A 26,230-nucleotide genomic window follows, 5' to 3' on the forward strand; every position below is an offset into this window, starting at 1 on the left:
GAGGGAAAATCAATTATTCACCCTTTCTTTTGTCTCTTCCTTCCACAACTGCCCCCATATGTATATATACACATACCCACACATGTACACACACACAAACACACACACACACACACACACTTTTAGCAGAATATTGTCTATGTTAAAGCCTTAAAACATGTTAGTCCTCACACTCAAATATGTCCTACAAATGGGAAAAAAAACTAGGCTAAAATATTAATGAAAATTACAGAGATTTCTATAACATTTTGAGAAAATCACACACATAACATATTAAGATGGACTTTACATTGGAATACAACTTTATGGTTGAGCATTGTTAAAACAAAACATAACTATAGACATAATTTTCTAGATGAATTTCTTGAGGATCATGTGGAATTGCTGGTATTTCTTGTTCTTCTACTTTGGGTTTTTCTTTCACTTCTGAAAAATCAAATGAAACACAAAAAGAAGTTCAATAAATAGTATTGGAACAATTGAAGGAGAAAAAGCAACCTTACCTCATACCATTTACAAAAATAAATTTCAGATGAAGTAAACATTGAAATATTAAAATATCATGTTATGGAAGTAACAGTGTTTTTCTAATCTTAGGATTTTAAGCAAGACACAGACCAGAAAGGAAAAGAGTAACAAGTTTGAATTCCTAAAAATTAAAATTCTATATGGCAAAACCCACTATAAGCAAAATTAAATCACAAACAACTGGAAAAATGTTTATAATATATATTTAGAAGAATTAAAAGAATTTTTTTTTCCCTAGGCAAGCACTCTACCACTGAGCTGTGCTCCAGCCCTGGCAAAAATTTTTAAATGTTATATGCAGTGCTAACAAGGATACAGAGAAAAGACATTTATATAAATTTTGGTGTGTGTGAACTGCTACATTTCTGGAGACTAGACTTACTGAACGTATTCAAATAAAGAGTACTCTATGGGCCCAGCAATTCAACTTCTAGGACACACCCAAAGGAAATAATCAGACAAATAAGCTTCCGGTGCCTTGTTTCCACCTATATAAAGTGGGAATATTATTTAAACTAATATGGTTTGAAAAGTTGAATAAATTAATTCATGTAAAATATTTAATACAAGGCATACAGAAAGTACTAAATTCATGTTACATAAGTAAATTGGACTCCCAATGATGTTCAATGAACATTGTTGTAATAGTAAAACTTGGCAGTAATCTAAATGTTGATCATTTGTAGGGATTGATTGGACAAATTATTGTCCCTACATAGAGCACAATACTTTGCAGCTGTTATATAAGATGTCATAAAGACGGCCACAATACATAATATAAATGAAAGTTACGGCAAAGAATTATAGTACTAGCTCATTTGTTAAAATAAACTTTAACACTTGGGGACTGGAGAAGGATGGTATCATCTGCTCCTGAAGAATATTCACCTGACACATACCAAGAAACACCTGGGCTATATTCACTTTAAATTGTTTGAATTTATTATAATATATCTTTATTACTTTAATAATCAGCAAAGAAGTAGATATTCCCTTTTGTTTGGTAAGATAAAACCCAAAATAAAATGAGCATTAATTGCATGCCCATATTGGCAAGCAAGTGTTAGAAACCAGGGGGTTTACTTGGGTTAACCAGGTAGAACAAGAAGTGCTCCCGTAAGTACAAGTAGAGCTTCATGCGAGTTCTTTTTAAAATGTATTTGTTTTTAGTAGTATCTCAAAACCTGCTTTAATTGGAAGCCGGCTAACTTCATGTTTTTGTTGTACTCATACTTTAGCAGAAAGAGCAAATAAGCTACCAAAGGGCTTTCTTTTGAGAAAGATTTCTTGGAGGGTAATTCTGACCTAATAGACTTGCCCATTTCTCTTTCTTTCTTTTCAGTTTTTATTTATTTTTATGTGTGTTTTTTGTTGTTTTTGTGGTCTGGAGATCATGCATGCTAGGCAAGCGCTCTACAACTGAGCTCACCTCTCAGCACTTAGCCCATTTCTTATCTGTCTATATAGTAAAATACAAAGAGAATCAGCGTTCTCAGTTTTGTCCAAGGCAAACCAAATTAAAGAAAGGTTGGTCACAGTATTTTCAAAATACAATGCTTTGGGAAAAGCTTTTCAGGAACAAATTTGGGTTTTTGGTAAACCCATTGAAATTTACAAGAATGAGTTCCCTAGCATCCTTAGTAACTTGTATTATGAATTTCCTTGCCTTTAGTTTATCAGGAAAATTCCATTTTCCAGACAACTTCATTCTTTAAGCTTTCTTGTTAATCTCAATTGTCCTTCTAAAATATTCTGAACATAATACATACTATATACTGGGATTCATTTCACTGACTATAGATTCTCAAAATGGATAGTATGCAAAAGTACCTACGGTACAGGCTTGCATTTCAATTATTTTCTTTTAATCCTTTGGAAATGTGCCAACACAGAATGTTGGTTGCATGAAAATGCATTTTACTTGAAATTAGCCAATGATAGTTATCGTGCCACTGAAATAAGTAGTTATCATCAAAGAAGCCTGTAAATCAAGACTGGCTGAAATGTACCTATGAACAGCCCCCTACCTTGAGGGAAAGTGTTACCATCCTTAGCCTCTTCCTGGTCTGCTTTAGGATCCTGGCCTTGGGGCCAAACTGTTTCTGCACTTGGTTCTGGAAGGCACTGTTTAGGCGAATCTGAATTCTTATATGTCTTAATGGAGAGGTCTTCAGGCCCAGATGTCTCAGGTGAATATTCTTCAGGCCCAGGTGATTCTTGGTTTGTGTGAGGTGAATATTCTTCAAGAGCAGATGTTTCTTGGATTGTTTCAGGAGAGGAGGTTTGAAGCGCAGTTATTTCTTTTTGTATTTCATAAGGGAAATATTCAGGTTCAACTGTTTCTTGGCATGTTTTTATAGAAAGATCTTTAGGCACAACTATTTCTTGTGTTTTGGGAAAAAAGCTTTTAGTCTCAGCTGTTCCTTGATCTGGTTCAGAATTGAATTCCTCTAATCCAGCTGTGTTTTGGTATGTGTCAAGAGGGCACCCTTTCGGCACATCTGGTTTGGGGGATGCTTCAGGAGAGCAACCTTCCAGGTCAGCTACATATTCAGATGTTGTAGAAGGAAGAGTTTGGGCACCAGCTGTTTCCTGACACATTTCAAGAGAGAGAACTTTGGGTTGGGTGATATTTTGCCACATTTTGAAAGGATGATTTTGAACTATAGCTATTTCTTGGCAAGTATTAGGAGTGAGGACTTGGGGCTCAGCCATGTCTTGACATTCTTCTGGACAATGGTCATGAGGTGCAGCTGATTCTTGGCACATTTTGGGAGAGAGGGTTTCAGGTGCAGCCAAAGATTGGCCTGTTTCAGAAGAATGGTTTTGTAGTACTGTTTCTTGGTACTCAGAAGAATTTTCCTCAGGAATGATGTTTTCTTGGTGTATTTCAGAAGAATGTTCCTTGGTCACAATTTTTTGCAGGGAGACTACCATTACCCGCCCAGGCGGCTCAGTTTCTTTCTCTGAAGGTGCCAGTGCTTTCCCCATCATTTTTTTTTCTCTTCGTGACCAAGGCTTCACCTTCAGTTCTGCATTTTGTTGTCTCTTTTGGCCTCTTTGTCTTCCTGTTTTCTGCTGCCTGCGTTTTTTCTGTTCTCTGCAGAAAGATTAGAATTAGTGTCAGCAACAGGGCTACAGAGTTCAAAGGCTTCTAATAACAGTCCCAGGTCCCTCACAGCCTTGTTGCACGACCTTGAACAACTCACTCAATTTCTCTGGGTCTCAGTCTCCTTGTTTGTAAAATGAACAGTGCTAGAATGTTCTAAATTGTTAGGAAATGTTCCTTCAGGACTTTTTGGCTTTGATGCCTTGCTTACCAGTGTACAGTATGTGTGTGTGTGTGTGTGTGTGTGTGTGTGTGTGTTTGATTGTGTATGCTTAAAGTTTGGTCATGGAAAATGCATAATTCCTGCTATAAATTGAGAACATGGGGACTGGGGTTGTGGCTCAGTGGCAGAGCTCTTGCCTAACACATATGAAGCACTGGGTTCGATCCTCAGCACCCTATAAAAATAAATAAGTAAATAAAATAAAGTGCGATGTCCATCTACAAGTAAAAATATATTGGGAAAAAAAAGAACATTCTGTTTTATACACTCGTCTCTTGGGCTGTCTGTGTGAGGCAGCCCTATTGTCTCCTAGGTGAAGATACAATTGAGTTTCTAGATCTACGATTGAGGCAGGACTCCTCATCTGCAGGCAGATGGTGTGTCTGGCTTGCTTGTCTGTTAGTCTTCTGTAAAGAACTAAGAAGCTACAATAGCTATCACATGAGGTTTACTGTAAATGGAGTCAAAGCTGCAAAAACAAAAAAAAATTTTTTTTTCTTTGAGGTTAAGATGCTTGGTGGAAGGGCCTTAGTGGCCATATTATACCTAATTAATGCATTAAAGATCTAGAAGATGAAAGGACTTGTGCGGAAATTGAAGCCAATGACAAATTGTTAGGACCTGCGAATATAACCAAATACAGATGGCTAATACAGATGGGCTGGGGGGTGGGGAAGGTACTATAAATAAGCATTTCATCATTTTTCTAAACCTATTGAAATTCTGTTCCACACTACCCGCTCATGGAGCCTTCTCTAACAGAACACGGGGCTGAAATGCTCTTCTTGCTTCCTTCTCCTGAAGGATTTATTGTATCTTGCTTAAGGCAAAGAACATAGGCTGCCCATACTGCGTTCTTCCTGAAGAGACCATATTTCTTTCAGTAAGCGAGGCATTCTTTGGAAATGAAACCAGTGTGTCTTGTGTTTTTATAGTGCTCAGAGTTCCTCACACATTTAAAAGATATATACCTTGTTCTGCATTTGGGTGTGTTTGAAATTCTTTATAATAAAAAAGTTTCTTAAAAGATTACCTCACCAAAAATAGTTTGAAGTCAAGATAAAAAAGTGTATATGTACTTAGTGCAAAGTAAATATTTAAAACCATACAGAAGAAAAGGAAAATTGAAGTGATGGTTATGACAGCTTTGAACTATTACTCCAAGTAACCAAGGTAACAAGACAGGTTACAAGGTTATTGTCAGGTTAAAAAAAAAATGATGCTATATGTGAATTCTTCAGGAAACACTTTTTCTTACATACTAATTACAAAATAACTTAGTTCATAGATCTCCATATGAGGAGATCTGGGTAAAATAAACTTGAGTCTGTACTTTCTCATGGTCGTGGGTAAGTCACTAAAGCTTTCTATGCCTTAGCTTCCTTTTAGGTAAAATGAAGTAAATAGTGTCTCCCAAACTTAACATGGTAGTTGTAAGAATAACCTATAATAATTTACATGAATGCGTCATTCAAATACAGTACAAATTATTACTCTCATATTAATACAGGAAACACTTATAGACCTTCCTATGTGTCTGGCACTGTCGTAAGGAAATCTACTTTTTCTCTTATCTCATATAATCTTCACATTAGCCTGGTGGTGGATACTATTATCTCTATTTTGCAGGTGACAAAACTGAGGCACAGAGAGGTTGAATAACTTGTCCAAGGTTAACAGCTTGGAAGTGGGGGAGTCAGGCTTCAAGTCTAGTTGTTCTGGCTCATCAGTCAGACGCTTAACCTTTACACTCTGCTGCCTTTCTCTGAAATCAGTAAGATTTTACTGTACCTTATGGTGAGAAAAGGGAACAGCATGGACAGTGTCATCAGAGCAAGTCTAGCCAGGTGCCAAGGTCACTAAGGCACCATCTACTTCAGTGAAGTCCTCAACTTTGTCCTCTCAGTTCATTAAGCTCAGAAAACCAATTCTGTCAGCACTGTGATACTATCTCTATTTATCAGAGCTCATCAACAAGACTCAGAAAGATTGATAGATAAACTTCAAGACCAATTTTTAAGTAAACAGTGAGCAATACAGAGCAATACACCAGAGAATACTTGGACTGACGGACAAGTTCAAGGTAAACAGATGCTCTCTTTCTCTGGAGGCAAGTCCTTGGGAAACCAAGTAATGATCAGGAGGTTATCACTGGGTGTGGGGCTGGGGAGCTAACTGGATAATCTTCAATAGAGTCACTGTCATGGGACCCAGGGACGGAGTTTCTGCTTTAAAATCATGGTGTGCATTCCTGAAAGCCCTTACTCTCTGCAAAACCACGCACAAAGAAATAACAGTGGCCAGGCTCAGTGGCACACACCTGTAATCCCAGTGACTTGGGAGGCTGAGGCAGGAGGATCAAAGCCAGCCTCAGCAACTAAGCAACTCAGTGAGACCTGGACTGGAGATGTGGCTCAGTGGTTGAGATCCCTGAATTCAATCCCCCATAACAATAACAACAAAAAACAGTGACTATGGGGGGAGGGATGGGGAGGAGACTTGGGACAAACCCTGCAAAACCTATGTAACTTTTGAACACTAACAATTGGCACCAGGGAGATACCTTGGTTGGTCCAGACAGGCAATTTAGCATGGCTGGAGGCCACCTCGGGTAAGAATGTAGAAAGGCAACAGAGTCGTTTCAGGCTCACTGTTGCTGAGACCTGAGCTCTGAGCCACTAAGCTGGGCACAGGAACAAGTGCAAGCTGCCACATGGTGGAGAGCAGAACATGCAAGGCCAGCATGTGTCTCTCTGGGAGGGAGGCCCAGGCGCGGGCTTAAGAGGTTCCTGCCTTCACAGCAGCCAAGCCACAGCCTTCCCTTCCTGCTGAAGGTTTCCGTTCTGTTCCCACTGTTCTGACTCCTTCTGACAAGGAAAAATGAGCCAACACAACTTCCACATTGTACTGACATCATTTTCCTATTTGCCAATCATACATAAGTTAATTGGTGTTACAGGAACATCTGTGCCAGCACAGCAGCCAGCACTCTTCTGGGAGGGGGGGGGGAGTGACAAATGCCCTTTCTCAAGGAATGCTTTGCTTAGATCAATGGTTCGAAACTGAGAGTGATTTCTGTCGCCTCCTCCCCACCCCACCTTGCCCCAGAAGCATTTGACAACGACATCTAGAGACATTTTGCCTGTCACAACTGGGGTAGGAGGAAGGAGGTGCTGTTGGTATATACAGACCAGAAAATGCCACCAAGCATCTAGAACACGTGGGTGGTATCAATAGTGCTGAAGCCCAGAGCCTCTGGCTTGGATGGGTGCTATATTTTGGGCTTTTGGGGCACCTGTTTTCTTTCTGCAATCAAGCAAGTCTCCTATAGTCACAATCCTACTCTAAATGGATGCAGTTAGATGCTGCCTGATTGATCATGTTCCTCTCTTTCCTCCCTGAGTCACTTTGAGGGGAGATTTAGAACTCCTAAACTCTGTGCACAAGGTTTGGGTTTACTCTGAGGAGAGTTCATCAAACTCGCTCCGCAAGCCTTTTACTAGCAGAGATATCCTCTACCGTGGTCCCCACTCCCCATGACAAGATGCTCCCACATTTCTATTACTAGCACTATCCAACAACAGGCTTCTCTACAATATAATTTGGTTGGCCACCCAGTGCTTTAATAAAAAGCAGAGACAAGGAATAAAATTCTATCGCCACTACTTTATGTTGTGACTCTAGGCAAAAGATTTAACCCAGTGGAGACTAGTTTCCCATTTTTGTAAAATAGGAACACTTGATTGACAGATTGTTGTGAAGGTGGAGTGTGACGTGCTTCTTCCCATGTAACATATGCTCAACAAAGAGTTCCTTTCCCCTTGTCATGATACCATACCCAAGTAGCCATTGTGAAGTTTGCTTCTCTTGTGCTTCAGCTTTCCTTTTTCTGAGCTGTTCTCTGTTGCGCAAACTCCAAGTTCCAATGACGTCTGTAGGATGAAAATGGAAATTACTGAAGAGATTGATGACACGTGGAATTGGTCAGCATGGAGGAGCATACACCTGTAATCCCAGCTACTTAGGAGACTAAGGCAAGGAGGTAGCAAGTTCAAGGTCAGCCTAGTAAATTAATGAGATCCTGACTCAAAATGAAAATAAAGAGGGCTGGGAATGTGGCTCAGTAGAGAGCCCTTGGGTTCAGGAAAAACAAAACAAAACAAAACAAAAAACCCTATTGCAAAGTGGTAAAATCCTTATGGCTGAGTTTTTTTCCCTAGATTTTTGAGGAAAGGGGCCATTTCTTAATTATCCTTGTCGCTCCAGACAGAGAGCCTGGAAGCAGACATTCAGTAAACAATTTTGAGCTAAAAGATCAAAAATCTATTCAGAAATAGTGTTTGCACATAAGCGTGCTCCCAACCTATTAGTTTCTTCAAAAAATTTTTTTATTTTTAGATGGGGTCTTGTTATATTGCCCAGGACCGTCTTGAACTTGTGGGCTCAAGCTATCCTCCCCCACTCAGCCTCCCAGGTAGTTGGGACCACAGGCATGTGTCATCAGACCCAGCCAAAATAATCTTACATGTTGAACAAATAATAAAAGGAAAAAAAATCAGCCATGTTCTGCCATCTTTAACATAATAACTCGTTTTCATTTTACTCCTCATTTCCATCCAGGTCCTAGACACAAGATTGTAATAATTGCATACCATGATTTTATCTTTTTGTTAACCTAACATTATACCACAAGATTTTCCATGACATACCCTCCATAACTATAATTTTAATGATGACATGGTACTTAATCTAGCTGATACTTTCTAGTTTACCCATTCAACCTGCCTGTCTTGAGCATTTAGGTTGTTGTGAGGTTTTTTGGCTTGTTTGTTTCTGTTTTTGTTCTGTCTTGTATATCAAACTATAACATATAACATATAACATAATATAATTCATTGCAGACAGCTTTTTAAATTTTTTTTTTCTCTCAGGATGGTGTTTCTTCAAGATCTTTGGAATATTAAGAGTGTTAATCAAAATTTCTCTTGCCATCCAAGTTTGAGGAAAGTTAATGGTTCTTTAATGTAGAACTTCTGAGAGCCTTTGGAGGGATGTAAATCTGCCCTTGACCTCCAAGTAGAAGAGTGTGCCCCTTGAACCACAGCACCTTTGGTTCTTAGGACAAGAATTTTTCTTGGGGAAAAATAACACTATACATTTATCTTTTCCAACCTCTAATTAAAATTACACTGCCTTCAATTATGAATGTTAGGTAACACACCATGGTAGTTTTAATAGTGTGTGACTTGGTCACTAAAAGAAACCACACACACAAATTTTTTTTTTCATATCACATTGTAGTTGTTGCTGATGCTTTAAAATAGCATTCATTGGATATGATTGCTGGATCTGACACTATGATTATTAGACCCATTGATATATCTTGTTATTTAATGCATCTATAAATAAGTACATATATCACTAAAACACAATTTAAATTCTTTACAACTGATGAATATGATTGCTTATGTTATAATCCTATGTATTAAAAGTTTTTATTCTAAGAAGGGATCTAGAGGTTCATTTGAGTGCCAAAGAGATCCATCAAACAAAAAAACTTTTAAGACATTGTCTTAGGATAGCTCAGGGCCTAGGGTTCTGCAAAACATTTTGAGAGAAACACTGCTTTAGGACAGATACAAAGACAGAGATTAGGATTCAAAAGAATAAGCACTATAATAGTTCTTGTACCTGTTGTCAGATCTCTTTCCAAAAATTATACCAAATTTACACTACCACAGAAGTGTAAGAACATACTCATTTCACCATAACCATCCAGTATTGAGCATTTTCACCCTCACTTAGAGTGGATTTCTTATTATACTTTGTTATTACTTTGTGTTTCTCTGGCTTATTAGAATCCTAGTGCTAAAAGGCACTACAAAATTTATTCAGCTCAGTTCTTGCTACCCAAGATTTTATATAAATGTACTCAATTGTGCCTTTTTTTTTTTTGGCCAGATCCATAAAGAAGGGGGAAATATTCATAGCCCCCAGTTTTCCCCAACAGCCACCACATCCAAAGCTCTCTTCCATTACCTGGATGAAGATTAGGTGTTCCATGGAGACTTAAATGAGATTGCTCCTTCCCTGAGTCCATCTCGCTGCAGTATGTTCCTGGTGTTTGGTCTGACTTCCACAGGTGACCTAAAAGCTTTTTAAAAATATCAAAAACAACTAACACTTAAAAAAAAAAAAGAAACCACACACATTTACTTGTCACTTGACTTCCCGCCTAAAAGTTGTATCAGGATGGACCAGAGCGTCAGGCAAGTTCTGCTTTCTTTATCACACTGTGCAGGTGTGAGCTGTCCTTGTCGGTGCTGGGTCCTGGTCCTCAAGCATAGGTTCCCTGCTGTTTGTACAGGGAACCCCTCTCCCGCAAGGTCTCCTACAGCCTCCCGGGCAGCAGTCATTTGATTCCACCTGCTAGCAAGTGTCTGAATTCCTTTTTAGGACACCAAACGACTGTACTACAGGCTGGGTCACACCAGGCTGTGGCTGGACAGATTGCTTTTCACAAACGGAGGTGGCCTAGTGTAGACAGAACGCTGGTCTAGGTTCCCACCAGCTCACTGGTCCAGCATGGAACACTTCTCTTTCCTGCTACTCTCTTCTTTATTTACGAAATGGGCAAAGAGTCCCTGCTTTGCCTATTTTATACAGCTCTTTTGAAAATGAAAATGATGGGGGCAGGGGGCATAGCTCAGTGGTTAAGCACTTGCCTAGCATGTGCAAGGCCCTGACTTCCATCCCAGAGCCACCAAAAAAAAAAAAAAAAAAAAAAAAAGTGAAAATGATGGAAAATGAAAATTATAAACTGTACTATATATATAAAATTAATCTTACAATTTTCTTCCTGGATGTGGACTTTTCCCACCTTAATCTATAAAGAAAGAAAGGAAGGAAGGAAGAAAGGAGAAATCTTCCTCTATGTATTGTTACATAATAGACATAAAGAATCAAATTCCATAAGTGGCTCCAAATAACTAGTGAAATCCACTGTAATTAATGCATGGGAAGGTCTAAAGGCATTTCTTAATTAAATATCGCCATGTTATATCCCAGAAATTAAGTTGAAATCAAAGGAACCATCCTACCTCCAATTGGTCACCCGGCTTGTGAAGGCATGGAGGCCCCGCAGACCGTGGTTCAACAAAGCAAGGTGGACCATGGTTTAACAAAGCAAAGTCACTGAGTGCCACTTGAAGCAGGCAGTTAGTCCAGGAGACAAAGAGTTAAGTGTGCTCTAGAGCCCAGTGAAATGAAGACCTTGAATCCCAGCATTGCCATTCTCTAATTCAGCAGCCTTAGGCAGGTTAGATGGCCTTGGAGTCACCTAACAATATTGTCCACCTGCCTGTGACATGAGGACAATATTGGTATCTGCTTCAAGGATTTTCTGGGGTGATTAAATCAGATAATTGATATAAGGCATTTTATATATGCCTGACATAACGAATAACAGGTGCCTAGCATATTGAATGTGCTTAATAAATCTTAGCTGCTTTTACTAATAATAAAAATATAGTAACCAGATTTTGGCAAACCAAGTCAGAGCTTGAATGTACTAAGAAAACTAGGTGCTGTGGTGTACTGTAATTCCAGCAACTTGGGAGACTGAGGCAGGAGGATCACAAGTCCAAGGCGAGCCTAGGCAATTTAGCAAGACCCTGTCTCAAAAAAAAAAAAAAAAAAAAAAAAAAAAAAAAAAAAAATATATATATATATATATATATATATATATATATATATATGTTTGTTTTTTGCAGTGCTGGGGATGGAACCCAGAGCTTCATGCATGCTAGGCAAGCGTTCTCCCTCTAAACAACATCTTCAGCCCCAACAGTCTTAATGCATCGGAATTATAAGAGATGGAAATTATCTTTTCTCTTCCCCTTTGTTTACATAAGAAGAAACTGGGAGGGGAAGGGTTTACCTGCCCAGTATTGTCTTACTTATTGCCAGCAGCACTTCTTACTGATTCTAAGATGGATCATCTTTTTAATGCTTGATCCTGCCTGGGTATGAAAATGTGTGTGTGGTGTGAAGGTAGGAGAGAAACAAGTTTTTAAACACACTGAAAAGTACTGAGCATGACAAAACTAACACCTGATTACTTGCCATCAAAATTTAACTTGGAGCTGGGCTCATGGTGTCCTACCCCTGTAATCCCAGCAGCTCAGGAGGCTGAGGCAGGAGGATGGCGAGTTCAAAGCCAGCCTCAGCAACAGCGAGGCACTAAGCAACTCAGTGAGACCCTGTCTCTAAATAAAATACAAAAGAGGGCTGGGGATGTGGCCCAGTGGTTGAGTGCCCCTGAGTTCAATTCCTGGTAGCTGCCCCACCCACCCACCCACCCACCCCCAACCCCAACCCCCTCACCCCCACCCCCACCCCCAACCCCCCCACCCCCGCCAAAAAAAACCCTTTAATTTGGTTTTTGATGACCAGATCCTAATGGTGAGTGAGCTCTGTTTCTCAATTCCCCAATTTTTCTCATAAGTAAATCTCTGTATCTAAAAATTCAGATAACTCGGTGAGTCCCTGCACTCTGTGTTATTTCTTTCAAAAAGTTTGTATTCTCAGATATGGGATTTAAAAAACTCAAAGTGACTTTGAAACTTATAAAATAGTATTTTATAATCTAAGCCAATGGTTTAAACATTGGTTCCTTTGGGTTGTTTAAATTAATTAATTAATTATTTATTTATTTTTTGGTAGAGGGACACAATAATTTTATTATATTTATTTATTTATATGTGGTGCTAAGGATCGAACTCAGGGCCTTGCACAACCCCAGCCCCTGTTTTAATTATTGTTATGTTGTTTCTTACATTATGATAGTTTCACAAAATAACCTCATAGAAGCCCCCTGGAACACCCCCAAGAGGCTACAAAGGGACTTTTTCAATAGGATTGTCCTTAGAGTCATATCACCCAGTTCAACAATTCAGCAAGCTTGACTGAATGCCATCTGTACCAGGCCTCTGGACTAAAAAGCTGGGCTCATGGAAGAGAGAGTACACACATCTTTATTGTAAGGACTTTCAGAGTCTCCATAAGTTGATTCCACCCCTGCCCCACGTTCCCTGCATCTACAGGCAGAGGATAGAAGACTAGAAGAGGGTGGGGTTTCAAGTTAACATCAAATTGAGGTCAATACTGGGTGGAGAGGGCCGCTGGAGATGCTTTGGAGCAAACTAGATTGGAAGTCAGGCAAGGTGTCTCTGATGTGATAAGCAGACCAGGGCGGGAATTTGGGACAGAAAGAATCACACAGTACCTTTACAAGCCATAGTAAAGTTCTCTGTACAAAACTTAGAGTTATTACCAGAATGTGAGATGTTGGGCATTAAAACCCAGATATTTTTAACAAATGCCACCATGTTCTAGAGTTATGTGCATATGTACCTAAAACCTCCCTTTAGGCCACAAACTCCTGGAGAGCAGTTACAGCTGCTGATTCACTTTCTCATCTCCACAGTTTGATTGTGTGGGCAGCATGGCTCACAGTTGTCCCCATGAATGCTCTCCCTCCCTGGACGCAAGGCCAGCTTCCCAGACATGCAGGCTGAGAAGGTAGTTGATGTACTCTAAGGGGCTGCTGCTGCTGCTGGGGTTGCCTCATGGCAGAACCATCATCCTTCCAGAGTTCTTTCTACTGTCATTCATTCCATGCCTGGCACTGTCCTATATGCTGGAGATCTCATGGTTAAAAGACAAAGTCCTCCCAGGGAGCCTATGTTTTAATGGGGACAGATGAACAATAAGCAAACAAATAAAATGTTTCAGATGGGGATGAATACATTGGAGAAAATTGAGCTGGGGATAATAGAATGAGAAATGACAGGAGGGTTGATAAATACTTTTTTTTTTTTTTTAATGAGGTCTCATTATATTGCCCAGGCTGTTCTCAAACTCTGTGCTCAAATGATTCTCTTGCCTTAGCCTCCCAAGAAGCTGAGACTCTAGGTGTGCACCACTGTACCTTCCCTGCACTTTTAATAGTATAGTCAGGTAAGGCTTCACTGTAATAAGACAGCAGAAAGGAAGGGGGAGAGAGGCCAGCTGTTTTGAGATCCAGGTGGGGAGGGCACCAGAAATGACCTGAGGAAAGCAGTTTTCCAGGAAGTGGGATCAGAGAGCAGCTTGTTGTCCATTATAGGAAGTTCTGCCCCAAGCATGTGGATAATCACAGGATGGTTTTGAACCCAAGGGTGAGGCGATCTGACTTACATATTTAAAGGATTTTTCTGGTTACTGTGTGGGACAGCAGAAGAAGTGGAAGGGAGACAATCAGAAGTACATTGCAGCAATCTAAGAAAGAGAGGACTCTGGCTTGGACTGCGATGGTAGTGGTGAAGAGGTGGTGAGGTTCTGGAAGGATTTATAAGTTGGATATGGGCTAAGAGACAAGAGTGTCAAGGTAAGGATTTGGTCTGAGCTACTGAAAGGATGGAGTTACCAATGCCAGAGAGGGAAGGGCAGGCTGGGAGGAGAGGATCAAGATCATGTAGAGATCAAGTAGCTTGGATGCGCTATCAGATCAGGGAGAACACAGCAAAGGAGCATCCAGTGGGCCAGAAGAAAACCAAAAATATGTTCTAGAAGCCAAGTGGAAAAAATGTTTTAAGGAGGAGGGACTGGTCAACTGTGTCAAATTTTGCTAATAGATAAAGTAAAGGAGAATTGGCAATTGTCCTTAAAATTCATTTTATAACACTTCAATTCAATTAAATTAATTACAGACTGTGGCACCCAGAGAGGTAAAAGGTAGCCTTGCTGGGGGCATACAGGTAAGACCACCTTCATAATTTGCTGAGGCCTGGTACAAAATGAAAATGTAGGACTTCTCCTTCTAAAATTATTAAGTATTTCAAGACAGCTGCAATGGAAAATTAAGTCCTGCACAGTCCTACTTTTATAAGTGGTCCCCTGGATCCCTGCAGCAAACTTAGTACCTGTTATTATCCTCATTTGTTAGAGCAAGAAATGGGTGCTTGGTGTATTGAGTGATATAAGTAAGGTCACAGAGTTAGCTTGGTAGTTGGGTCCTCAGTCTCCAAGTCTGGCCGTCTTCCTACCAGACCAAACTAGGGATTGGAGGAGAGAGTTGCTGTCCTGCCTCCTGACTATCTGGAGCAGGAGTATGGATTGAGGCTTTGTCCTTGCATTTCACAGGCCTGATTGAACTGAGCAGATAGGGGACCAAAGGAAACACATTGCTAAGATGGAGATGGTAAAGGAGCCCAGGAAAAATAGCTCAGCTGTGGAATAGAGACAATGAAATCATGAACATGAACTGATAGCTCAAAGTTAATGTCATTTTAGTGACACGGAGAGTATTTTACAGCCCCCAAACCAGGATGATGAGAACCTTGCTACATTTTTTATTTGTCATACCACAGCTAAGAGCATCACCCAGTGAAGACCATGTAAATGATGTTTGAAAACGTGTACTGAAAAGTGCAAGGGGTATAGGGCTCTGTCATTTCCTGGCTGGGTTTGGGGGGAATTTGGGGGAAATCATTTAATTCTTTCTGATCCTCAGTTTCTTCCCTTGTAAAACAGAGGAAAGTAAAACCTGATGGGGATTCTGTGAGGATTAAAGAGATCAAGAAAAGTTTTAATAAAATGAAAATCACTGTGCAGGTGTTAAGTCCCATAAGACTCAGACAATATCAATAGTATCATTAAGAGTGTTGTATGATACCCCTGGGCACTTTCTTATAGTGCATTTAAGTAGAAGGATCATACACTTGCTTTTTTGTTTGGTTGGTTGGTTTTTGTTTTGTTTCGGTACCAGGAATTGAATCCAGGAGTGTTTTACCACTGAGCCACATCCCCACTCTTTTTATTTTTTATTTTGTAACTGGATCACACTAAGGTGCTTAGAGCCTTATGAAATTGCTGATACTGGCCTTGAAATTGTGATCTTCTTGCCTCAGCCTATTGAGCTGCTGGGATTACAGGCATGCCCCACCATGCCCAGTGAGTACACTTGTTTTTCTTAGCATTTCTTCCTTGCTGAAATATATTTTCAAAGTTTTGAATACTTTTTTAAGAGAATGGAAGGAGCCTTGTTTTCCTAAGTGGGGAAGGAGAATTTTCTTGTTTCCCTCTCTCAGTCTGTTGATGTGTGATAAACAAGCTCTGTCTGCTAAAATAGATGCTGCTGTACACACAGATAATGTGCTCTGTGACTTTAGAACAGCTGGAGCCTCACTTCCATCTAGTTGGTCCCAAAGCCCTTCTTCTGGCCTCTTCTAGCCACTATTGCCTTGTAGGGCAGCATAGACAAATAACTCTCTCTGAATAATCATCGGTGAGTGGACATTTACATGGGGAAGGACCATTCTGTTCCCCTGGAGCTACCACCACATCCCTGTCTTTTCATTCCTAAACTTCTTGAATTAATAATTATATCCTCATTATCCTCCTTTCCTATACTACTTTATTTTTTTACATCAATCTAGTTTTGGTCCACATTATTTTCATAAGTCATCACTCATAAGTCATTAATGATTTCCCAAAGACCAAACTCAGTGGTCCCTTCCCACTTCATTTTTTCTGATTTCTCTGCAGCTCATGGTTCATCTGAGCACTTCTTGTCCTTGAAGCTCTTGGTTTCTATGCAGGTCTGTTCTTCACCTCTCCCTCCTCCTCCTCATAGCCTTCTCTTTCACTCCCTTAGAATTGGGAAGATGAGTACCTGGTCCTTGACTTTATACTCTCATCCTTCATTGTTCCAACTATGAATCTTTAGCTATTACATCTCTGCAGTATCTTCTAAATAAAACACTTATGGAGAACTCTAGTGTCTCCTGATTGTCACTCATTACTTGACTTCAAACTGAGCATAGCTAAAGAAAATTTATCTTCCCTGAAGCTCCTATGCTTTTTATTTTTTGGTGGGTTTGGAGCCAACACCCTAAATTTCAAAGATTTAATCATTATTTTCGACTCCCACCCCAGGCTTCTCTGCATTGATACCACAGTATCACCGTGTTCCTGGCCATCCAGTTGTGCATCTTCAGACTTGTCCTTGACCCTGCCTTCTCCTTTTGTTTCTCCTCTCATTCTATTAGTTTATTTTTCTCAATGTCCCACATGCTCATTCCCTCCTTCCCTTTCCATACCACCACTGCCAAGGGTGACCTTCACTTCTCATTGGAAGTATTAGAAAAGTTTCCTTAGTGGTTTATCTACTTCCATCTCCCCTCACCCTCCCTGCACAAAGAACCAGAACATTCCTTTTCTGGCTGGCTCTGAACTAGTCATGATGGTCTCAGTATGGCCTGCAGAATGAAGATTAGACCTCACCACACATGGTGGCACACGCCTGTAATTCCTGCTACAGGGAGGCTGAGGACCCCAAGTTCAAGGTCAGCCATTGGCAACTTAGTGAGGCCCTGTCTCAAAATTAAAAATTAAAAATAAAAAGGCTAGAGATGTCGCTCAGTGGTAGAGCACCCCTAGGTTCACTCCCCAGTACTGGAAAAAGAAAGAAACTAACTAAACGTCTTGGTCTGGCATTTAAGCCCAACCTCCCAATGTGACCTCCCATTACTTTCCTGAAACCACCCAGTGTCTCAGGTGGAGCAGCACTTGTCCTTCTAGTTTTTTGCTTTGAATCATTTAAACACCCACAGTACCTTTTTCATGCCTCCTAGTTGTTCAGTGCCCTTCCCTGTACCTGGCCATCCAGGCAGCAAGCCTTGCCATCACAAAGCCTTTGATTATGCTGGAGGAGAGATGATGAGATGATGAGACGTCAGCCACTCCACAGACTCGGGGTGAGCACCCAGCACTTAACACGCATTGCCTCCCTGAGTTCGTTCAACCAGTGTTGTCCGCATTCCACTGACAGGGCATCTGCAGTTTAAAGAGGTTAGGTGACATTCCCCAATCCCAAAAGTGCATAGTGACAGAGTTAGGGTTTAAAAACCAAGACTGTCTCACTCTAAAGTTCATAGATTTAACCATTATTTTCTACTGCCTTTTCTTGCCTCACACGATCTCTCTGAGTTAAGATAATATTTATTTGAGCCTCTTTTATGGCAAATAGCACAAAATATATATTTTGGAGGGGGGTTGCTGGGGATTGTAAGCAGAGGTTCTTTTACTACTGAGCCACATCCCCAGTCCTTTAGTTTTTATTTTTGTTGTTTTGTAGTTGTAGAGGAACAGCATACCTTTATTTTATTTATTTATTTATTCGTGGTGCAAAGGATCAAACCCAGTGCCTCACACAGGCTAAGCAAGTGCTCTGCCCCTGAGCTACAACTCCAGCTATAGTTTTTAATAATTTATTTATTTTTAATTTTAAGACAGGGTGTAAGTTGCTGAGGCTGACCTTGAATTTGTGATCCTCCTGCCTCAGCCTCCAGAGCCACTGCGCCCAGCAGTATTTTTATTGCTCATAGATACACATCTTTTATGTTATATTAATTCATGAAACATTGATTGAACATTTATTTTTGTCAACCCCTTTGCTAAGTAAATTTGGATTTGGAATATAACACACGGTGATAATTTTAATATAAATATCTCTAAATGTTCTGAAGGTGGAGATGGAGGAATTGATGCTGCCATGGAATTGGAAAGATGAGGATATTATTTCACATCCTGTGACAATAATTCTCTTTATCCATATCCACTTGGAATGACCCTGAATTAGTTAACAACTAGAATTGGGAAGATGAAGGAGTTCTATATGCATATAAGAGTCTTATCTTTTTCACTTTGTGTTAGTTTTTTTCACTTTATTTATTTCATTCAGCCTGTACATCCTTTAAGGCAGGCAATTTGGAGATTTCTATTTTATGGAGGAAGCCACTAAAGTACAAGAATTAAACCTGTGCCCTAAGTCACACCCCTAGTAAGGGGCAAGGCTGGACAATTTTGATTGAGAGGTCATATGCTCAACCAAGTTGCTCCCATACTTCTCATTCCTTTAGTATTAAAAAACAGAAGGGTGCAACGTATTTTCTTTCCCATTCCTCTCTCCCTCCTTTCCTTTCTCCCTCTCCTTCATGCTCTCCTCTTTTCTGCAATCATTTGCTGACTACCTACTATGTAGGGGGTTGAAAACCCAAAGACAGATATAAAAACCACACATAGAAAATTGAGGGAATGGGCTGGGGATGTGGCTCAAGCTGTAGTGCGCTCGCCTGGCATGCGTGCGGCCCAGGTTCGATCCTCAGCACCACATACAGCAAAGATGTTGTGTCCGCCGAAAACTAAAAAATAAATATTAAAAAAAATTTAAAAAGAAAATTGAGGGAATGCAGCTGGGTGTGGTAGCCCATGCTTGTAATCCCAGTCACTCCGGAGGCTGAGGCAGGAGGATTGCAAGTTTGAGGCCAGCCTCAGCAATTTAGCAAGAACCTATCTCAAAATAAAAAAATAAAAAGGACTGGGTTCAATTACCAGTAAAAGATTTTAAAAAAGAAAGAAATTGAGGGAAAACAGAGGAGAGGGACATCTAAGCAAGAAAACAGGGATGGGGTCAAAGAAACCTCCCTGGAGGAGATGATCTTGATCATAGTTTTGCGGGGTGAATAGGAATTAACTACCAGGAAACAGCAAGGCTAAGGGAAACAAACACTGGTTCTACTGCCTTATAACTGAATGGGCATTTTAATACCTACCTGTTAAGACTCTTAGGCCAATTAATAGAGTGACTTATGGAAAGCATCCAGCACAGTACCTTACTGTGCAAGATGTTCTGGTTGTTCATAATCTCAGTACTAATAACACCTAATCACAAAACCAAGCAGAACATTAGAGCTATTTTTATAGAGAAGGAAATAGAGACGAGAGAGAGAGAGAGAGAGAGAGAGAGAGAGAAATGTCACATAGGCTTAATGGTAGTTGGAACTGGAACCCAGATCCCCTGACAGTTCTGTTTTCTCTTTGCCTGTCTGACATTCCAAACTCATGTGTCTGCAAGTTAGTCCACCTCCTCCCCTGGCTTAGTGAAGCTGTTCCCAAACTTTCTGATTATTTGCATGCCATCTCTGTGATTTTTGCCATTACTTAGTATTTTTCTTTAAATAAACTCATTTTTACTATGAACATTTAAAATGAAATTTTATGTCCACATATAAATAGACAACCAGTAACATCATCTGGAAAATCACAGGTCTGTAGTATAACAAATTACATTTACTCTAAGACATGTTAAAATAAAATATATTTCATCTAAAGTATACATTGTATGGTATGGTATACATTGCACATTCTGGGAAACACAGACATATGTAACTAATCAATGAATTACTTTATTTTCACAATAATTTCTATTCATGTCCAAATCTACCCTAAAACCAAACTTTCCTTTGTGAGGCTGGTTTATAGTTGGAAGGGACACAGTAAAAGACAACTCACTCCCTGGTCTACCGCCAACCCCCTCCTATACATATCAGCTACTCTCTGCTAGGGCTCTTACTGAAAACTTGCCTCTCTTATTTTAGTTAATTTCTTCATCCCTTGGAATTTTAACTTCCCTGTATATAGTATGTCTTAGAACCTAACATGATGTATAGGCTTGTTTGTCTGGAAACTTCAGCATCCTTCTTCTAGCAGATTCCCTGGTCTTGGAGTTTAGAGTCAGAATAAACTAGCCCAGAGCCTGCTTCAAAGGGTCTGCCACTGGCAAATAGCAAGTTTCTGAATGGTTCAGCTCCCGGTGCTTGCCGGGATCTGGAACATGGTACATGATATACATTCAGTATGCAGTCATTGCCTAAACCAACTGAGGTATGGGTGGCTAGAACTGCTTGCTGCCACTAGGTGGATCTGAATGGCAATTGCATCAGTCTGACCTGTCGACTTCATGGTGAGCTCTGGCTCCAGCACTTTCCCTTGGAAGCAGCCTGCCTTGCTCCCTGATTCTCTGATATTCTCTGTCCCCCTCCTCCCAAGTCCTCCTGTGAGTAAGTTAAGCCCTGAGGATGTTTGCATACCAAACACTTTGCTAATTGATATTCCATCACAATCTGCTTAACAAATGTTAATAGGGGTTTGCATTTTGTGATTTTTTTGTGTGTGGTGTGTGTGACACTTTGATTATATTTTTAGCCAGGCCGGGAAGGGAAGAGAAAGGAATGACTTTTTAGTAGGCAGGAAATACATTACTAGGTCTTTCTGGCCTGATATTTCCTAAGCATCTGGGAGTACCTTTGCCAGCCGGAGTTCAGGATCTGATCTGATCTGGTTTTATCAGTAAATAGCATGGGAAAATTCAATGTGAGGATGAAGAATCCCTTTGTGTTTATCTGTGTTCCAATTGCCACCCTTTATTGTCAGCACTCTTTTTTTAAAAAAAAAAAAAAAAAAAAAAACTACTGGTTCTTCTTTTTTTTTTTTTTAAAGAGAGAATTTTTTTTAATATTTATTTTTTAGTTTTCGGCGGACACAACATCTTTGTATGTGGTGCTAAGGATTGAACCTGGGCCGCACGCATGCCAGGTGAGGATGCTACCGCTTGAGCCACATCCCCAGCCCTGATCTTTTTTTTTTTTTTTTTTAGTTGTAAATGGACACAATACCTTTATTTTATGTGGTGCTGAGGATCGAACCCAGGGCCTCATACATGTGAGGCAAGCACTCTGCCACTGAGCCACCATCCCAGTCCAGCATTCTAGTCTTACTCTAAAGAAGTCAGCTTTGCTCAGCCATGGTAGACACCCATGTGGAAGTCATCTAGACTCATGCTCCACCGAAAGAGAAGGAGGTGGCAGGCCTACCCAGACTTTGTAATGAGGGTCCCCCATCAGCCAGAAGCACATCTTATTCTTATGTTTAAATGTCAGGATGTTCTTTAATCAAGAGAGAAATTAAAACAAGCCCAGACAGAATAGCCATCCTCAAAGACTGCCAGGAATACCTAGCACTACTTATAATTCTTCTATCTTCTTGATGAAACAAAAATAAGACGTTGTATATCATAATTGATATACAACTTGGAGACTGCATTTCACTTCTCAGGGAATATTAATAGGAGCAATTATCACTCCAGGAGTATGTAGTATAGTGGATAGAGACTGGACTCTTGAATCAGAAGATAGGGTTTCTATTTCCACCATGCTACTACTAACTTCTGGTTTTATCCAGTGCAGATGGATGCACAGTACTTTGTTCTTATGCAAAACAAGCTGGGGAGAATTCTTTCAGACCGATCCTAAATAACTTGGTCCATAGAGCCAAGGCAGACTGTCTCTTCCAGGAAATCATGCACCTACCCATAAAAACTTTCTTCTTGCTGGGCGTGGTGGTACTTGCCTGTAATCCCAGCTACTTGGAAGGCTGAGGCAAGAGGATCACAATTTTGAGGCTGGGCTGAAAAATGTAACAAGACCCTGCACTAAAAAGGTTTGTTTTTTTTTTAATTAAAAAAAAAAATTTAAAGGGTTTGGGATATAGCTCAGGGTAGAGCTACACCCTGGGTCCAATCCCCATGACTAAGGAGGGAAACAGAACTCCCTTCTCATATCCAGTATTAAATATGACACCCTATTGGGTCTATCCATCTCTCAGAAGGGATGAGCAGAGTGAAACTCCGTTAATCCAGTAGGTTTAATTCCCATGTAATGGAAACTAAATTAAGATTTCAATAATGCATGGTGACAGTCTGCTTTCCATCTGATGTAGAAATTACTCCTCTAGCTGTAAATTCTTATTTCATTGATAGAGGAGAGGAACAACTGATCAAGTGGTAGGGTGGCCGTGCTGTGGGTAGTAGGAGTCGGAAAACTAGATAAATAAGTGTGTGGTAGAATAAGTAAATAACAGACTTGAGACTCTTCAGTAAGCTAGCCAGATGTGGATGTGGGGCTGGGAAGGAGTGCTGTTTTGTTGCGGGTGCTCTTGTGGTAGTCTGTGGTACTGAGGATTGAACCCAGGGGAGCTCTATCACTGAGCTACATCCCCAGCGCCTCTTTTTTTTTTTTTTTTTTTTTTTTTTGAGACAAGGTCTTGTTAAATTGGCCAGGCTAGACTATAATTTGTGATCCTCCTGCTTCAGCCTCCCAATAGGGATTAAGGGCATGTTCCTGGGATTAAGGTGTGTTCCTGGGACTGAGGTGTGTTCTACCACATCCAGCTAGGATATAGCTTTCTTTCTTTTCTCTCTCTTTTTTTTTTTTTTTGAAATTACTTGTAAACTGAGCATTTCTAGAGTTACATGAACTTGAGACACAGTAAATACCAAATTTCATAGATTTTGAGAAATCTTTAATGTCATCTAGTCAAATTTCCAAAGAGATGATTGAACTCCTACTACAGACTCAGTTTACTAGAATAGGTTTCTGATTTAAGTATTTTATTAAAAAATAAAATAGAAAGTGTTGCCATGAGCTCCCACAGTCCCTAGCCAGGGGTACCCCTTGCTGTGTAAGAGGAGCAATGTTTTATCCCTCCCTGTTCCACTAAGAGTTTCTCCCCCTTGCCCATAATTCCCTACAAAGGTACCCACAGATGTCCCTTCTTCAAGGCTCCAGTGTTGTTCCACGAAGGACAAGGAATGGGCTTGTGCTGGCTGTGCTGTCTGCAGAGCGACAGCTACCAGACAGAGAGGCTTTCAGCAGTTACAGCTGCAGGCCTCTTGCTCTTGCCCACATCCTCAACCACCAGGGCCACTGGTCCATGGGTCTCCATCGGTGTGGGTGAACCCAAGGAGCACGGCAACAGCAAGCCACACAGAGGATTCTCATAGCCTCCCAGGGCAGTCACAGTGCAAGCTCAGAATGGTACAGATGGTTGTTCATGCGACTGGGCATTTAGCAAGTGTGGATTATGACTTAAGGTCCTGTGTTAGTCACAGGGAATGAGAGATGAGTCAGACGTGCTGCCCACCCTTGAGACCTCACAAGTTTACTGGGAGAAACAGACCCATGAGTGTCATACACAGGATACGTAACAACCAAAGCCTGCAGTCTTTGGGGGCAGCAGATAGATTGCTGAAATCTGTCTGAGGGCTCAGGGAAGGCTTTTCAGAAGAGACAAAACTTAACCTGGACCTTAATTGGAGCATAGAAACTCACTGTAGAGCTGCGCAGTGGCGCACACCTGTCATCCTACCTGCTTGCGAGGCTGAGGCAGGAGGATCGCAAGTCTCAGCAATTTAGTGAGACCCTGTCTCAAAATAAACAAGAAAGGAAGGAAAGAAGGGAATAAAGGGGGAGGGGCATTTCAGACAGAGTGAGCTGTACAAAGGCACAGAGACAGGGAAGGACATCTTGGTTCTGGAGTGAGGGCCAATGAGGCCAGTGTCTACTACATATCAGGTAGTGAGTGCAAAGACCTGGACCAGGAGAGGAAGTTGGAGACCGAGGATCCTGGCCTTTGTGATGTCACGAGGAGCCCCTGAAGGGTTTAGGGAGAAGAATGTCATGGGCAGGTAAGGCTTTTACAGCATTGAGGTGGCAGTATGGGGGCTAGGTGGGAAGAAAAAGATGAGAAATAAACTGAAGGCCTTGAAGGGAGAAATTCTAGAGAGATTTAGAAGGTTGAACTGGGAGATCTTATTAGAAATTCTAAGAACTTCTGAGACAGGAAATTAAAAGAGAAAGAAGGCAGACTGGAAATTTAGTAAAGGCCCACAGGTATGATGCCAGGATACCTTGTATCAAATAAATCAGACCTTGATTTTAACTTCTTCACTGCCTGCCCAAGGTAGCCTATATAATGGCTGTGGATGGTAGGTCAAAGCTATTATTACAAAGCATTTATAGCTAAGAAAGGCAGGTGGATGCATCAGATCCGTCTGGCTTGGCCAGTTCTGCCCCACCCCCATCCTGTTCTACAATCTTAACCCCAAAATTTATTACTTTGCTGAGGAGGATGCCGTCCCCAAATGGAGGAAGGTTAAGGATGGAAGAATGGCTGTGCTAGGATCTCCACAGGAAGTCCTATCTCAGTTCAAGTATCATCACTAATAATTGTGTTAACTCAGAATGTTCTACTCTTATAGCAAGAGTCCCCTGAAGAATTGAGCTCGGTCTTGGAATAAAGAAAAGGAAAAATAAGCACATTAAAGTGATATCCTACCTAGTTTGGCCTTTTTTCTAGAATGCTTTAGAGCAATACTGTCCAACAGAACTTTATGGAATGACAGAAATATTCTGTACTATCCAGAGTAGACACTAGCTGCACATGGCTACTTGGCATTTAGTGGGTGGCTAATGTGACTGAGAACTTCGTATCTTATTTTGCTTTAAATAAGCTCATTATTTATTACTACCTTGCCGTGCTGGAGATGGAACCTGGGGCCTTGCACATGCTAGGCAAGCGCTCTGCCAAGGAGCTATACCCTCAGTCCTCACTTAAGTTTAAATAGTCACTGTAGCTGGTGGCTACCATATTAGACTCTGCAGCTCTGGAGCCCACTTCTCATCCCAGTTTCTGTCTCACATGCTCGTTTCTGGCTTTATTCTCCTGATGAACCTTACCCCTGCCCTTCTCTGCCTCCTCCCTCCAGTTTGACGCACTAATTGGCTACCTTCCACCTTCCAACTTTGGCTGTATTTCCAGGCTATTGATTTCCTCTCTGAAATCACATCAGAACCTGGACTATCTTCCCATAACCCAGCTATTTCCCAATATGGGCAGGTGTGTAGCCTCCATAAAGTACCTCCACTGTCTCCCGAGCTGCCATGTTTAGCTGCAGGAGACTTTATTCCCTGTCCCTGCTCTTTTCCTGGCTCCTGTGGCCAGCCAGTTACAAACCTGGAATATTCTTTTTTCTCTCTGAGAACCTGAGTTAAAGGATGGGAAGGACAGTTAAGATAGAGGTGTGTGTGTATTGGGGTGGTGTGTGTGTGTGTGTGTGTGTGTGTGTAGATGATTTCCTGAAACTACCCAGTGTCTCAATTAGAGCAGCATTTGATTTGAGCTTTCTGGTAGAAGGAGAAAGTTTCCATCCTCTGAAGCCTTTTCTTTCAGGAGTTTTGAACTCTGATTTATATAAAAATGGCAATATTGATGACATTTGTAGATGGAAAAGGTGGATTTGGGATTGAAAAACTTAACAGGCCAAAGCACTGGGTCAGATTTAACACAATAATATGATGACAAATTTCTAATCTGGTTTTTGGTCCAAGTGGTGATATATGATTTAGAACACTTGGTGGTGGTTTCAACTGGTCATAGCAAGTTATTACGTGTTTGGATTACCAACAGAACAGCATCCAACCAGGATCTGGCTGGCCCACTCACTTTCACATGGAGCAGACCACACCTGGATTCTCGTTTTGGGCCTTTTTTTTTTTTTTTAAATAAGTGGGAGCATTGACAAACTCTGACTGAGGGGACTTCACCATGGTGAAAGGAATGATAATCTACTATATAAGGACCTGAAACAA

The 26,230-nt window shown here is 40.8% G+C and overlaps 1 protein-coding gene across 2 annotated transcripts; it reads right to left on the reverse strand.

The window, feature by feature from the left end:
• Positions 1–273: 273 nt before the first annotated feature.
• Hemgn (hemogen) lies at positions 274–17,646 on the reverse strand. 2 transcript variants are annotated; one of them, XM_071600767.1, is made up of 5 exons: positions 17,519–17,646; positions 9,900–10,014; positions 7,699–7,792; positions 2,556–3,628; positions 274–426 (listed from the first exon to the last, which is right to left on the reverse strand). In XM_071600767.1, the coding sequence occupies exons 1-5, from the start codon at positions 17,525–17,527 to the stop codon at positions 320–322; spliced, it is 1,398 nt and encodes a 465-aa protein (XP_071456868.1). In that variant the 5' UTR covers positions 17,528–17,646; the 3' UTR covers positions 274–319. The 2 variants fall into 2 exon arrangements, with proteins under 2 accessions (XP_071456868.1, XP_027786765.2); XM_027930964.2 differs by having other exon boundaries at positions 17,560–17,645.
• Positions 17,647–26,230: the final 8,584 nt, after the last annotated feature.

Source organism: Marmota flaviventris, chromosome 13, assembly GCF_047511675.1.
Source record: "Marmota flaviventris isolate mMarFla1 chromosome 13, mMarFla1.hap1, whole genome shotgun sequence".
NCBI classification, from domain to species: domain Eukaryota; kingdom Metazoa; phylum Chordata; class Mammalia; order Rodentia; family Sciuridae; genus Marmota; species Marmota flaviventris.